At 30.3% G+C, this 15,352-nt stretch overlaps 1 protein-coding gene and 1 non-coding gene across 2 annotated transcripts; both read left to right on the top strand.

The window, feature by feature from the left end:
- The first annotated feature begins 1,925 nt into the window (after nt 1-1,925).
- Trnas-aga (transfer RNA serine (anticodon AGA)) lies at nt 1,926-2,007 on the top strand. Its single transcript has one exon. It is a non-coding gene; the product is annotated as a tRNA-Ser (tRNA).
- A 9,287-nt stretch (nt 2,008-11,294) lies between these two features.
- Nucleotides 11,295-15,340, top strand: LOC129919679 (protein Gemin2). Its single transcript, XM_056000651.1, has 3 exons — nt 11,295-11,615; nt 11,702-11,825; nt 14,850-15,340. The coding sequence occupies exons 1-3, from the start codon at nt 11,406-11,408 to the stop codon at nt 15,266-15,268; spliced, it is 753 nt and encodes a 250-aa protein (XP_055856626.1). The 5' UTR covers nt 11,295-11,405; the 3' UTR covers nt 15,269-15,340.
- The last annotated feature ends 12 nt before the right edge of the window (nt 15,341-15,352 follow it).

Genomic DNA, 15,352 nt, shown 5'->3' on the forward strand with positions numbered 1-15,352 from the left:
TGACTATTGAAAAATTGTCTCTAAAATTACTTTAAAAAAAAAATGTTTTTATTTAAACGTTTCGAAATGAAGTTTAGTTAGTTACAGAATAATCCGTTTTTTATATTTTTTAAATATGAAAATTCAATTAAAAGAAAGACAAAATCTTTTTCTTTAACGACTATAAAAATTATTAAATTTATTTCAAATGTCAAACTCTGATAGTAATGTTTAAATAAATTTTAATATGTTTTATGTTCATTTGTTCAACCAAATTTACATTTTTTTGCTATGTTTAAATTCAAAAATAATTGTTATAAATTGTAAGTTCAATCACTTGCTTTCACCAAATTTGTTCGAATGTTTATAATTTAATGCACACATTTTTCATTGAATTTCTTTTTTTTTTATGCAAAATATTTTTAGTTGCAACAAATATTTTTTTTTTCAATGCAAATATTTTTCAGTTGCAATAAATATTATTTTTTCAATGCAATTTTTTTATTTGCAATAAATATTTTTTTTTTAATTTCAAATGCATTTTTTTTAAATTGATATTTTTACAACTCTGATACCTGTTTTTATATTAAACAAAACATGTGCCATACTTCTAGATAATAGAACCCAATAAGACACAATATCTCAAAAGTACGTTTATATCAAGAGCTCATTAAACAAATTTCATTCTTATTACCTATCACAAAATAAACAGTTTACTTCTAGGGTCAATGTGGGTAAATGTAAACAGGGGTAAATGAAAACATGGCTCATAACAAGCTTCAGTTAAATCTCTTTGATGCATACATAAGTACAAATCGCGGACGCATGTATGTTTTAACTTATACGTCAAGCTCATTGCTGTCAAGAGAGAATTCATTCGACGAGCGTATTTTCCGTGAAAGATAATTTTTTAAATTGCCAAACAAGTCGTTAGTCTTTCAGAAAAATTAAATATTTTTGCAGATTCAATTAAGTCAGTATAATTTGCAAATACTTTTTAGTTTTGAATTTTGATGTAGATTCTATGTGAAACAAACAAATTTTAAAATACAGGACATTTATGTCGATTTGCATGTGTTTACATTTACCCCAGAATATTTTTCATAATGGGTAAATGTAAACAACGTATTGTGGGGGTAAATATAAACATATATTTTTGCTGAAATTATTGGTTTTAATAAAAAAAAAACGTATTTTTAGTCAATTAGCATTGCCAAAGTGCCGCGAAGTCCAATTAAAGTACCCAACACCATAAATTTCAGTGGATGATGTTGCAAAATTGGTGTTTGACGTAAAAAAAAAAAATATGACGTTCAGAGCTGCTCACAATGCATTTTGGGTGCCTATATAAAGATTCAAAGGAAGGAAACAAAAACTTTTATTGGAATTTGAAAAAGTTTTTGTCAAGTACCTTCTTGAACGTTTTTCAAGTTGTTATCCATATGATAAAGAGGAATTTCTAATTTTTAAACCACCGTTTACATTTACCCCGAATTTGTAAAAAAACACAAACATGGTGGGGTATTTGTAAACAGGCCATATTTGACAGTAATTTAAACGATTTGGGAAATATTTGTTTATATTTATAAAGAAGAATTGCCATCATTTCATATTTGCATTTGAAGATACCATTCAAATTGTTCCGTGAAAACATATAAAAATCTAAAGTCGAAGGAAAAAAAAGACATGAAATTGTTTACATTTACCCACATTGACCCTATGTATGTTATATTGGTAAAACCAGCTAACTTATACTATTTTGTCACTTATTTACTAACATGTAAATATAACTATATCAAAGAAATTAAAATATATGTACGTTTACGTACATAGTTACGATTAATTAAAAATAATAAATACAACATAAACAATGTTCATAAATTAAACTTAAATAGATTCATGTTGCATTAATCTTTCACAGCAATTTGGAACATGCATTTTCAGAAGCAGTCGTGGCCGAGCGGTTAAGGCGTCTGACTAGAAATCAGATTCCCTCTGGGAGCGTAGGTTCGAATCCTACCGACTGCGAAGTAGATTTTTTTTTATCGTAAGCAAATGGTGATGCTGAGAAGTTATTCTTATTTCCAGTTTGCCAAGAGTTAGGTTGTTCGTATATTTTATTTTTCTTATTCATTGGGGTAGTTTTTCTCAAAAAAAAAACAACATAGCTGGTTATATTCGATAAATAATCGCGACAATCTAAACAAAAATGTGAGCACATGTATGAAATTACTCTGTTGATAACAGCCCCCCGTTCCATTAAAGGTGGTAGTTTAATTATAAGTAGATCTTGTACTGCGAGTTGTTGTAGTAGATTTCTACTCACGGCTAAGCTACCACCTCCAATGGGGAACAGGGCTAATGTATCAATACTTTTAATTTGCTTGGATAGGTATAATATTTTAAAGGTTCGAATGGCGCAACCAAGTGGCGTGCGACACTGAAAGCAGCGAGCTAAAGATAGAGCTGGTTGGCGAAGCTTGTTGGTTGAGGCCCAAATCCACAGCGGATTGTAGCCGTCTTACGGAGCTGATGGTCACCCTAAGTAAGTAATTTTAGTTAATTTTTTAAACTCTAATCCTTTGTTTTATTGCACTTCTCATAAAATTGTGTATTTTGCATAATTTCCTTCTATAAAAGCAATCATAATTTAGAGAGCAATATCATATTTTGAAAAGTTTTCAGACTTAAAATGGTAAAAATTCATGTGCAGATTCTAAGATTGCTAACTATATGAACTAGCTTAATTTGAAATCGGTAATGTCTTATAATTACTTATAGTGGAGTAAATTAAGATTTATATCTCGGAAAATCCAGGGAAAGTCGATGAATCTGTAAAACAAGTATTGGGCTGTATTATTAAAAGGTCAAAGAGGAAAGTTAACACCAAATTTCACTGCTCTCGATTACAACTATTACAATTTAAGGACCGTTTACTGAAAAAATGAATTTAATTGCTGTCTCATTTTAGATTTTACTCAAACTTTGTCAGGATGTTCTCTAAGACTTTAAGGAAGTAAATCCATGATGTTTTAATTTTAAGTTGCATGGTTTCCCTGCTATCCGCATTCGAACATTTGGAAAACGTAATTTTTATGTTATTATAGTTTTGTGTCTATTAAAGATATCTTTTTGTTTGAAACGGCATTTTTAATCTTAAGAATAGTAATTTTTGAATAAATATTAAAACATTACGTATTAATTATCCTTGAAGTAAAAACAAACCCACTTTTATACTGTGATTTTCCAAGATTTGTCTAACGATAGAAATATGAAACAGTCCTTAAAAATTGTTGTAATCAATAGCGGTCAAAATTTTTTTTTAACTTTCTTTTAACTTGACCTTTTAATAATTCAACCCAATACTCGTTTTACAGATTCATCGACTTTCCCTCGATTCCGAAGTTTAACAAATTTTATGTTTATTTTAACTCGAATATTATGTTCTTCATATAATAATCAACATAGAAATCGGTTTAAAGGCCGGTTTGTTCACACTCGATTCCCTTTTAATCAAGGATTTTTCTATGGATTAAAAGATAATCGACTGTGAACAAATTAGCCCTAAGAATCAAATTTCAAAAGTTTTGAAAATACAAGATTAAGCCAAAGTTAAGTAAAATTTGAAGTTAGCTATTTTAAGAGTCTATCCCGAAGTGGTAAAAGAAAATTTCAATATTATTCATTTCAAAGTAAAGAAGAATATAAAATATTCAAGTTCGCCAGGTTAAAAAAAATTGCGTTACACAGTTAACCGTTTTCCATATAAATTTCGCTCAATAGCTCGAACATTTCATAGGCTTAGATTTTTTTTAAATCCTTTGATGAAAATCCACCTTTATGGCGATACATTAAATTTATTTTTCTCAAAACCGATTTAATTTTGAATAGGATTGCATCAGATACAAAAGGACTTAAAGTTTGTTTATCTACAGCTAATGTTTAAATAAAACAACTTGACAGGCTTCTCTGACGTTGAACTCCCATGACCAGTTTCTGTTTTTTTTTTCAGTAATTGATCTCCGTAAAATAATTAAACACAAAACAAAAAAAATGTCAACAAAAACCACGTAGGTATAGTACCGAATGAAACCTTAAAAGTTTCTCAATGATTTTTTTTTGTGGTCACACTTTATAAAAGATAAATTAAGAAAAATTATTTTATGACAAATTTATTTCAAAAACACTTTGCAATAACTTATGATGTTTTCTTCAATCAAAAGCACTGATTTCGAATGGTGCTAGAAACTAGCTTAAATCGTCTATCCACCAACCGATCTCAGTTCTTTATTTTGAATCTTTTTGTATATCCTTTTTTTTGCATCCTTATATCACTTGAATCACTTTTTTAAATAAAAATCACTTTAACAGAGGTGTGGTTTGGTTAAGGTTTGCGTTATCCATCGTTGATTGACACACTGAGTCCAACTGCTGATATGAAATGCCAGTGCAGAGCTTAAATGTGAAAAACCAGTTACAGCTGAGGAATCTTTTACAAAAGACCTGCCTACTTTTCACCCCTCATATGATTTCTTTAGGCCTCCTTTTTTTTGTCTCTTACAATATAAACTACTGGACTGCTGCTTACGTCGAAATATGTAGTCTTCTTCTAAGATGAAATAATTGTCACCTCGATCTCAATGACGATGATGGGTCTATTTGGAGAAAGGTCTACTATAAGTCCGTCCATCAGTACATCCGATCTTTCGGACACAGGTAACGGCTGAAGCGCAACGTAATTCCTAGGTAACGCATCTAAGGTTACACCCAAAGTAGAATAGGATGAGAGATGAGCAGTCCGTAGTTTCATCTCATGTTCACTCACACAGGTTATATTATTTTTCAAATTTCAAACTCATTTCGTTTGTCCCGAGTGACCGTTGCGCAAAAAGAAGAAGAAAAAAATTGCACTAGATATGTGCTTCTAAAGATGAAAAAGTCTCTTCCAAGTTTGCTTCTATAAGTATCCGATTACCTCTTACAACATTAATTGTAACTATCTTTTGTATTCTTCTTAATTATTTGTTCGTTAAACAAAAAAAGTTTACAGTTACAGAATGATCCCAAATATAGATGAAGAAGTGCTTCCTTACTTAAGTTTTTTCTTTTTAAATCATAACTAAACTTTCATGATCTATTGTTTATAACCGTTACCGGTAACGATCCGAAATAAGACTGATCGATTGGCAGGATTTTTCAGAATGAAAACATCACAAAACGACTTCAGTCGATGACGAATGAACTCTCACAGAGAGGTGATCGTGATCGATATACATGGATGGATTCATTTGATCACAGTCTGGCTCTGATGGTGTATTGACAATCGGCAGCCGTTATTTGATACTTTCATACAAATTGTGGTCCAAAAGGGAGATAGAAGGATTAAAAAAAAAAGTTATAATAAGATCGCACATCTGAGACGTTTAGACCTCAATTGGCACGTCGAATTTTGCGTACCTATACATATTTATGTGTGTATTGAAGAGTGCGTATGTGACAAAGTGTTGGTTGTATTTTTTTTACAAAAGGTAAAAAGTTCATTGTTCTATATTTATACTTCGAAATTTTAGTTTACATTTGATATCTGCCAAATATATTTAAGTTTTTAAATAAAAAAGAATAAAACCTGAAAAAACTGGCTAAACGAGAATGTCCAAAAATATATGAAGAAAAAACCCAGCACCCATACGAATGACAATGAGACTTATATTTCCTTAAAGGGAATTATTAGTAGATATTAAATAATAATTTTTTTTTTAATCATCCTCGGAGTTTGCTATGAGGATTCTTATTTTCAAGCTGTAAACATGTTCTCTTTCAGCCAAAAATTTTTCAAGGAAACCCGATTGTCTTGGTTTTAGTTTCATAAGATGCAGATGTCTTTGATTTGGATGCATAAGATATAACATTTTTGCAGACCCTAGGGGCCCGACAAACAATTTTGGTTCTATAAAGCTTTACAGATGCAATTGTTGCTTCTGTAAAGCATTATAGAAGCAAAATTGTTAGTTGGGGGTGTTATTGGAAAACAAAGTGTATCCAAAACCTAGAAAAAAACTGTTGCCATCTGTTAGATCTTTCTTGGCTTAAAGATTTTAAATTAAAAACAAAAATAACATTAAAAGCTTAACTTAATTTGTTTTGAGGAAGGCAACAATTAAACCATCTTGAACTTAAGTTTGTCGTATCTGGGGAAAAAAAATCAATGATGTGATAAAGTTTTTTTCTAGGTACCATTCTTAAAACGGCATTGTTGGTGCACTTCAATTTAGGGTTGCCTCACCAGGGTCTGCAAGAATTTCGACTCTTATAGGTAAGTACATTTAAATCAAAGAACTATCCAAGATACCAATCATTTTTTGTTATCACCAACATCCTCATAATTCTAGTGGACCCTTTGTCTAGTATGTGTATTTTAACCAAACACAAAAGCTAACAATGTCATTTAAAAATCAAAATTAGCTTATGCTGCATCTCATGGAACTAAACCCAAGACAATCGGACTTCGCTGAAAAAAAGTTTTGGCTGAAAAAACACTATAACTTGAGAATAAGAATCGTCATAGCAAGTTCCGGGGATGGTTTTTTTTTATATTTGTTATCTATTACGCCCTTTCAAGTCAGAATAGGTCTCATTCGTATCGGTGCTGGTTTCGTTTTAGGCATTGTCCTTTCATCAGCAATATTGAAAAAAATTATAATTAGAAATCTATTTTGCAGTTTCGCACCCTATTACAACTTACAAGTTTAGTTCTATTTAAGTGGCCAACAGGCACTCCAGAAATTCTTCCTTTAATACTTCTTGATATATAACGAAACCCTTAACTTTTAAGACCTTAAAACATCCAACCATAGAGAGGTGGACTTGATCCATTATTTTAAGACCTTAAAACATGCAATCTGTGGATAAGTGGACTTGACTCATTATTATTCTGAACGCCTCTTATCTAACGCAGCTAAATTTTACCCAAGATGACACATACAAATGTCAAACATTTATCGTCGGCTAAATATTTAACACAATTCTTACACGGCCTTATAGCACTAAATTCTGCAACCTCACATTTGTAGTTGAAACTTTTTTTTTAAAGTGGTATAGGTCCACTTTTGGAAAAAAAATTAAAATTATTAAAAAATCCAAAAATGTGGACTTTTATACTTTTTATGTTAATTTTAATTAAAAAAACGTGTTAATTTTTATGTTATTTTTTATGTTAACTTTCTTTGAGAATTTTGATAAATTGAATAGAATTTTAATATTTGACATTTTAGTAATCTGAAATGCATTACCTAAATTCCCTAACATTTAGATATATTTTTTTAAACTTTAAAACGCAAAGCCTTAAATATCTCGAAACATGGACTTGTACCACTTTCAAATACAACGGCTCAATTAATAATCATGTAAAGCTAACAAGTATTTATTTGAATTACTATACGCAAATTGTAAGCTTATTGAAGTGTGTTAAAAGATTTTGTATATAATGTATCTATGAAATTTAATCATTTTACGTCTCTTGCGGTCTTACATTACTATAGGTACACCGTGTTATTTGAGAAATCTCACATGCGACTAGATATTATTTCCGATCTATTTTTATATGAAAAAATCACTTAATAAAAAAACATAATGAAATTATTCTTATTACATGTATTTGTGTAGTTCCCGATTTCATTCATTAAATAAAAATCGTTGTGTATGTGTTAAGATGAATACGTATAAAGAAGCATGCAGTTCATTTAAGATGCCACACAAGTGCTTGCATGCCTTAGGTTGACTTGAAAAAAAAAAACACATTCAGGGCTCAGGGGTTAATGGAATGGAAGACCAAAAGCGCAACAAGCTTAAATTAACAATCGAAGCAATTCTTAAACAATTTAATTAATTTATTATAGATTAAGAATTTAAAGAATATAAAATCTTGCCAGATGAGCTTTTGCTCAAGTAATATGCAAAAAACTACTTTTTTTTAGACCAATTTCAAACAGATTTTCATTGGGGGTTTTATAAAATCCGACTGAAAAGTTTATTTAAAAATCTGAAAGTGGAGTTCAAAAAGCATTGGATAAGAGCTTTAAATTTATTTGTAAGATTTTTCAAAATCAATCTTAGCATAAAAAAGTCGAAAAATAACTATAGACATTATCCAACAAATAAATAATAATGGGCCAAATTCATAGTTGTTGTTTAACTTAAACTGGAGTTTATCCATAGTGCAATTAAAATGGGATAAAATTAACTTTTACTTAAAAACAGCTTAAACAATGTCTATGAATACGCCTCAATATAATTTCTAGCTTTGTTAAATAGTTCATTGCATCATCAGTTTTTCAGTGATAAGTTATGAGAGCTATAGTTAAAGCCTGCATCACACAGAGAAACTTGTATGTATGAAAATAAATGAAATGATAATAAACGGACTTGGTTTGTTCTTGGCATGTATTGTTAAAAAAAAATTAAAAAATCACTAAGTACTAATAACTTAAGGGATGTAAAAATATCTACATATTAAAAAAAAAAGCATTTGAAATTTAACAAAAATAAACGAATGACCCATTCGACCCTCATCCCGCACGTGCTTGATCTTATGGTAGGGTAGAGTTGCCTATTTTCGGCCGTCTCCAGTTTCCGGCCACCTTTCGAAAAATCGTTATATTTAGTGATTTCGAAGGGGTTTATTCCGAATTTTCGTTCGTATGCTGTTCTAACAAATAAGAGAACAGCATAAGAGCAAAATTTTGGAATAAACTCTATGCAATCCTTATAGTTATAACGATTTTCCGAAAGGTGGCCGGAAACTGGAGACGGCCGAAAATAGGCAACCCTACCCTATAAGAGTAATTCTAATGAAAAAGCTTTGAAAAAAATATTGAAAAAAATTAGGTAAAATTTATAATCTGATTTTTTAAGGAGTTTTAAAAGTGAATGTTAATAATTATAATAATTAATTAAACACCGTTTTATGAGTTTTACAGACTTCTGATTTATTGTATAAAAAGGAGTTTTCAGAAAACAATTTTTCAAACTTGTTAGGTATAGAAAACCGTTGGTTTTGGTCCTAAAAAGATTTAATTTACATACCTATTCATTGATTTTTTTTTTAGTACAGAAAATTTTTTATTTGCCATAACATGTTTTGAATGCAACATATATTTTTGTTTACTGCTTTTTTTGTTTGCATTAAATATATATTTTAATTAAAGAAAATGATTTTTACAACCCTGCCATATGCTATAAAGGGAAACATAAGAGCGCTCACAAAACTAAATTAAGTAACCCCGATCACTAATTTTAAGTTATGAGCGCTATCTTCGAAAACTTGCCAAAGTAATCTAATTTGTGAGCCTCATAAATTACTGTTAAGCTTAAAAGGTAGAGAAGAAACTACGGCTTAATGGTGACCTATTCAGGAATCGATTTTCTTCGTGCTTTTCGACCAAATCAACTCATGGAAAAGTAATCTGCAGATGACTAAAGTACAATAATCGTCATCGGTCATCCTGCAATCTTACTCGATATTTGCCACTTTAGGCATTAGATTAGATATGTGGCTAAAATCGACTTGTGATAAACCGTCCGCAACGAATACAAAATGTATTTACTCGACATGTAACCACAATAAAGAAAAAAAAAAAAAACATCAACAAAACTTTTCCGATCAAGAAAAAGAAAAATTTTTTGGAACAATAAAATTTGTTTAAAAAAAGTGTGAATATTAGGTGTGTTTTTTTGTTTATCTATATAAATTTTGTGCAAAAAACGACATCGAGATTTTTGAAATCAAAACAATTTACGTGTTAAAAACAACAAAAACTTTATCTGTATAGATTTTTGAAAAATCCAGATAATTATCCAGATTTTACTTTCTCTCGATAAAAACAGTAGTGCCAAGGTAGTTTAATTGTTGTGTTCATACAGAAATATCTGAAAATATTAACAAAAAAAAAAGCGGAGAAAACGAGGTTTGAAAAAAACTCTCATAGAAAAAAATTATCAAAAATTTGTTTGACATGGTTGCATTGAAATGTTAATATCTCGAGATATACGCAATGCACTTTTCAGATAAAAGTCTTAAATGGATCCTGATAAGATTGTTGAACAGATATGTATATAAAATTACCAAAGTTTTTTCGAAAAATTAGAAATAAAAATAAAAAAGTTTTCACATTTGATTTTTAAAAAATCGAAAAAAAATTCAATATGGCTACCTTCAAACACTTATAACACAAGAACGACGCAACTAGTGTTAATGGTCATGGTCTTAAGCCAGAACTATAATTGGCGGATCGAGTCGGAAGCTACTGTCAATTGTTGTTGTTTTCCATAAGTTTTCATCCGACGAGTGCGCTCGCAACCGCACTCGACGGATGAAAACTTATGGAAAACAACAACAATTGACATTAGCATCCGACTCCATCCGCCAATTATAGTTCTGCCTTTAAAATGTAGCTATGAATATACAGATCATTTTTGGTTTTTTGTGAAAAAAAAATTTTTGAATCCAACATGGATGCCATGGCCATATGAAAATTTTTGTTTGCATCCAACATAGATGTAATGGCCTTCCCACTTCGGAGTTAAAATAAAAAAAACAACAGCAACATTTTTGACAGACAGCTGCCAAAGTATATGTACAGTGGTGCCAAATGTTTGCATGGATTTCAAAAATCTCGATGTCGTTTTTTTGCACAAAATCTATATAGATAAACAAAAAAGCACAGCTATTATTTTAATATTATCGTTTATGGTACAAATACGAATCAAGCTTCTTTCCAAACTACGTAATCAAAAACAACAAAATTTTTCTTTAAAGATTTTTAATTTTGGACGTTGTAAAAAAATTAAGTTTTCAATTTGCGCTAACATTACTGATCGTACATTAGCTGCGTTTTATTATATAACCAATGATCCATATAGTTATAAATATACGAATTTAAACCATCGGGATCAATATATAGAAACGGATTTGTATGTTCATATATTTTTCGTTCATATTTATTTGCCCGCTCATGGTCCATCTCTTAAATATTTTCTCCTTACTGAAGTAAAAAACCATCTAATTATCGAAATAGGAACTAATTTTTGGTTTTGGAATTTTTAAAATGGCCGGAAAGTATTTAACGCTTTGTAAAACTTCGAAAACTGAACGTTAAAATATTCTATCAAAAAAGTACTACATAATATAGTACTATTTAATACACAGAACTCCTATTCAAAAAAAAATACTCCACGGCATTACTAATCCAATCCATCAAGTGTCTATAGTCGGCAATGCAGTTCTACCTGCATTTGACAGTTATTTTTTAGATGTCGGTCGGTGTAGTTGTATAGGAATTTGTTGTTATTTCTCTATCGTCTGTGCCGATATATTTTATCCGATTTTCTTTATTTTTTAAGCTTTTTTTTAATTGAGAAAAAAACAAAAAATGGACTTGGAATCATTTCAACAAAAAGCATTAGAAGTTCGTCAACCCGATTCTGATTTCGATCCCGATATAATACCACAAAATGGTGAAGAATTTCTAATGAAAGTTATCTACGAGCGAAAACATTGCCCAGCTGTTTTAGTAAAGCCTGCTCCACAGGGTAAACACTCAAAACCAAACACCGTTACTATTCCAGAAATTAATGAAATGGTAAGTTTTTTGTTTTACTACACGTGTGAATCATGATAAATTGTTTATTACCTTGTTTTATTAAATTGAATATCGAAAACTCACAGGATTCTGTTAGCGATGTCTCACCGAGTTCATTGCGTCCAACTGTTCAATGGAAAGACGCTCAAGCTGAAGATTTTATTGGTGTCATGCAAAAAATCGAAAATATGAGAAAACAACATAATACAGGTAAAATAGGCATTTAAAAAAAATTGTTACATTCATTAAACTTGACAAAAAGTTTGCTTTTGGAATAAGAAACAAGGACAAAAAAAAGTGTTGCCGCAGTCAAAATCATTTTTGAGTCCCCTAAATCAAAAATAAAAAAGAAAAGAGTCCCTTTCAAAATAAATGTGTCCCTTCCTAAAAAGTCTGCATGTTAGTGTTATCAATTTTTTTTATTTCATAGAACACAACAAAAACGTAACAAGAAAAAAATTAAAGGCAGTTCACACGATGTGAACTTCTGACTAAATACTTGTTTAAATCGGACTTCTTAACAGATTAGAACCGAATAGTATTTTAAAACAGTTTTTAAGTATAATAACTAAACGAAAACAAATTCAAGAACATTACTTGATTATATTTTAATAATGAGTTAAAATGATTGAGGAAAAAATGTATCCCTTTTAATAAATATGTACCCGAATCCCTTAGAGAAAAATAATCCCCCGGAATACTATTGTATCCCTGTGTCAATTCTGGTGGAAGGGTTTTTTCCGAAGAGACAGTAAAATCAGTAATTGCTCCCAAAAAGCCAATGATTCATTTTATTTTTGGTTTCGATGACAAATTGAACGTTTATACTTAAGTTCTTAGACTTAAGTTCTTAGACGAGTTATTGGCTTTTTGGTACCAATTACAGATTTTAGTGTCTCTTAAAAAAAAAACAACGTTTCACCTAATTTTTTTTCATGAAAACTCTATTCTTGCTTTCTATCCCAAACTCAACGTTTTTACCCCCTCCATCTTCTAGACTAGGACACAGTCGAAAAAGCCTTTTTTTAACTAAGTTCAATAAGTTTCATTGCACCAAAACTTATCAAAGTAGTACCATTGTATTACATATATTTCTATAGTAGGTACTATCAATCGAAGAAAATTTCTTAGCGACATTTTTTGGTAGATCTGCAAAACAGAAAATTCTACTTGATGAGAGTACTATAGGAATATACATAATACAATGGTAGTACTTTACTTGTCTTTAGGCAAATTCGCTGATTAATTCTTCCATAGCTAAACAAGATCAAGATTTTCTGCTTTTATGGATAAAATCGATAAATCCGATAACCGTCAATGTCCCCTAGATGTTATGAGATATATTTTTAATGTTTTGGTTTGAAAAATGATCTTCCAGCTGTTCTGATGGTACCCCGAAGGGTCATTACGAAGACCCAGATAAAATGCTAAAACCTCAATTTTGTAACTCGATTAGCTTTCTACAAAATCGGGGATGTAAGCGATTCATCTCGGTTTTGGTTACTTCAAAATCTGCAAAAAAAAATTTTAATTTTGCGTTAATTTTTTCGTATTTTGAAAGCTTACTTTTGAGCTAACTTGTATTTATAAAACTTTATATTTCAAAAAGAGTTGAGCTACAAAATTGGGATTTGTACCGTAAAAACTACAATTACTGAAAAAAAAAATTAAAAACAGCAGGTTTTTTTTCTACCACTTCTGTTGATCCTTGTTTTATTACATCATTTGAAAATGGAAATAGTTTATCTGGTTCTAAGGTGTCGAACATACCATGAAGGCTGTAAAATCCTTGTTGATTTTGACCCATCGAAATATTCAGTCGGAAATAGTAATTCGGATTTGAAATTCTTACTTAATAACTTCTGCCAACTCATGTTATGTTCCTGCTTTTATTTTTGAAAACATGTCTCACTTCCAAAAAAAAAAATGCTTTCTTTCTCTAAGTCTTTTTGCTCATGCTGAAATAGTTTAGAAACAGGATTTATAATTTCAACTTCAAGCCCAATAATCGTAGGTCTCTACAATGTCACTTAAATTTTTAAATTAGTTTCGTTGATACACAACGAAAAAAAAAAATATCCCAAAGACACATGTACAAAAAATTATTATCAGAAAAATTTTAATACTCAATTTTTTGGGGGCCCCTATATTTCGGGGCCCTATTACATGGATACAGCTGATACAGTGGTAGCTACGCCACTGGTGGCCTATTATTTTTGTTTTCAATAAAAAAAACATGATATTCTTATAGATACTTTAGATTCTTGTTTCTAATCTCAAAAGTTACATAATTGCTGAATTTCAATAGGGTACCACTATTATTATTTACTTTTCCAATATACCCACATTTTCTATGAACCTAAAAAAAAAACACCCTTTCACGTGAAAAAAATTTATAGTTTTACTTTATTTGTAATTCCCATGAGAAAGACAACATTTTTAATAAATTTCGTAAGGGTACCTTTTATACCATTGATTTTATCGGACTTATCGCGGATTTTCCTTATTTCCCAAAAAAACACCCTTTCACCTAAAATATTTGTATAGACTACTTACATTCTTAGTTTCTGTTATAAATCAAACATTTGTACCAATTTTCACTGGTGTAACAATTTTGTCCCAGTTTTTGTGCTACTAATTCCGAATTTAATAATTTCTTTAAAAAAAAAAACACCCTTTCACTCAAGATAATTTTGTAGACTCTATTAATTCTTAGCTCTTATAACAGAAAATAACAAAATGTATGTCAGCTGTTATGACACCTTTCTCACACACAACTTAACCCATACAAAAAAACACCCTTTCATCAAAAATAATTTTAAGAACTTTAAGAATCCTTTGTCCCTGCTTTATCTAAAACATTAATGCCCTGTTTACCTGTTGAAACCAAAAAAACAAGCACCCTTGTTTTTAATCGGCAATAACTTTTCTTAGTGCAATCGTATTGACTTTATTTTTATGTCATTAGATTCAGCATCAAAAAATACCTTGAAAACATGTGTCATATGATGATATTCGACAAACAATTTTTTTCAGCATATTTTTGACCTTCAACCCCTTCCTCTTGTCAGCGAAAAAACACCCTTCCACCCAATTTTTTTTATAGACTTTTTTTTGTCCTTGGTTCTTATCCCAAAAGCTAACTTTTTGCCAAGTTTCATGAGAGTTACATTTTTTTTTTTATTTCTTGATTTTATGTACTATTTTAACTGTACTTACAAAATTTTGAATTAGAAAATGCCACTGACATTGTTCAATTGCCTCTTACCGATGACGAAAACGAATGGGAAGCATTTTGTCGCAAAAACACTCCTCTGCTCAGTACAATCCTTCGAATTGATCAGCGTTTGCTGGAGAAGGTTTTAGAATTCGAATCAGAATGGTTGAGTGATGATGATGGGCAGGATAATGTCGATGTAGATCTTTGTGGAAAAGATCAATGGTTGGGTGCTTGGATTTATTCGTCTTTGGCTTGTTTGCGAATGCCTTTGGAACCAGATGTACATAGTATTTTGCGTGACATTGCCAAGACTTGCATTCGACTTAGGAATAAACTTGGAGCTGAAGATGTTGAGAAAGCTGTGCCATATAATTTATTTATTTTGATTATATGCAAAGTCTTTGACCAGCTGGATCTGGCTGAATTTATTTAAAAAATCATTTAATCGAAATATATTCCTTCATTCTCATTCTGACAAAATAAAATTACACTTTCATTAAATGTATTTATTTACAAT

The sequence above is a fragment of the Episyrphus balteatus genome, chromosome 4 (assembly GCF_945859705.1).
Source record: "Episyrphus balteatus chromosome 4, idEpiBalt1.1, whole genome shotgun sequence".
Classification (NCBI taxonomy): Eukaryota; Metazoa; Arthropoda; class Insecta; order Diptera; family Syrphidae; genus Episyrphus; species Episyrphus balteatus.

Excerpts from the sequence above, each read along its gene's own strand:
- LOC129919679 (XM_056000651.1), top strand. The coding sequence starts at position 11,406 with ATGGACTTGGAATCATTTCAACAAAAAGCATTAGAAGTTCGTCAACCC. Across the intron at positions 11,616-11,701 it reads TTCCAGAAATTAATGAAATG|GATTCTGTTAGCGATGTCTC; the intron begins GTAAGTTTTTTG and ends GAAAACTCACAG. Across the intron at positions 11,826-14,849 it reads GAGAAAACAACATAATACAG|AAAATGCCACTGACATTGTT; the intron begins GTAAAATAGGCA and ends ATTTTGAATTAG.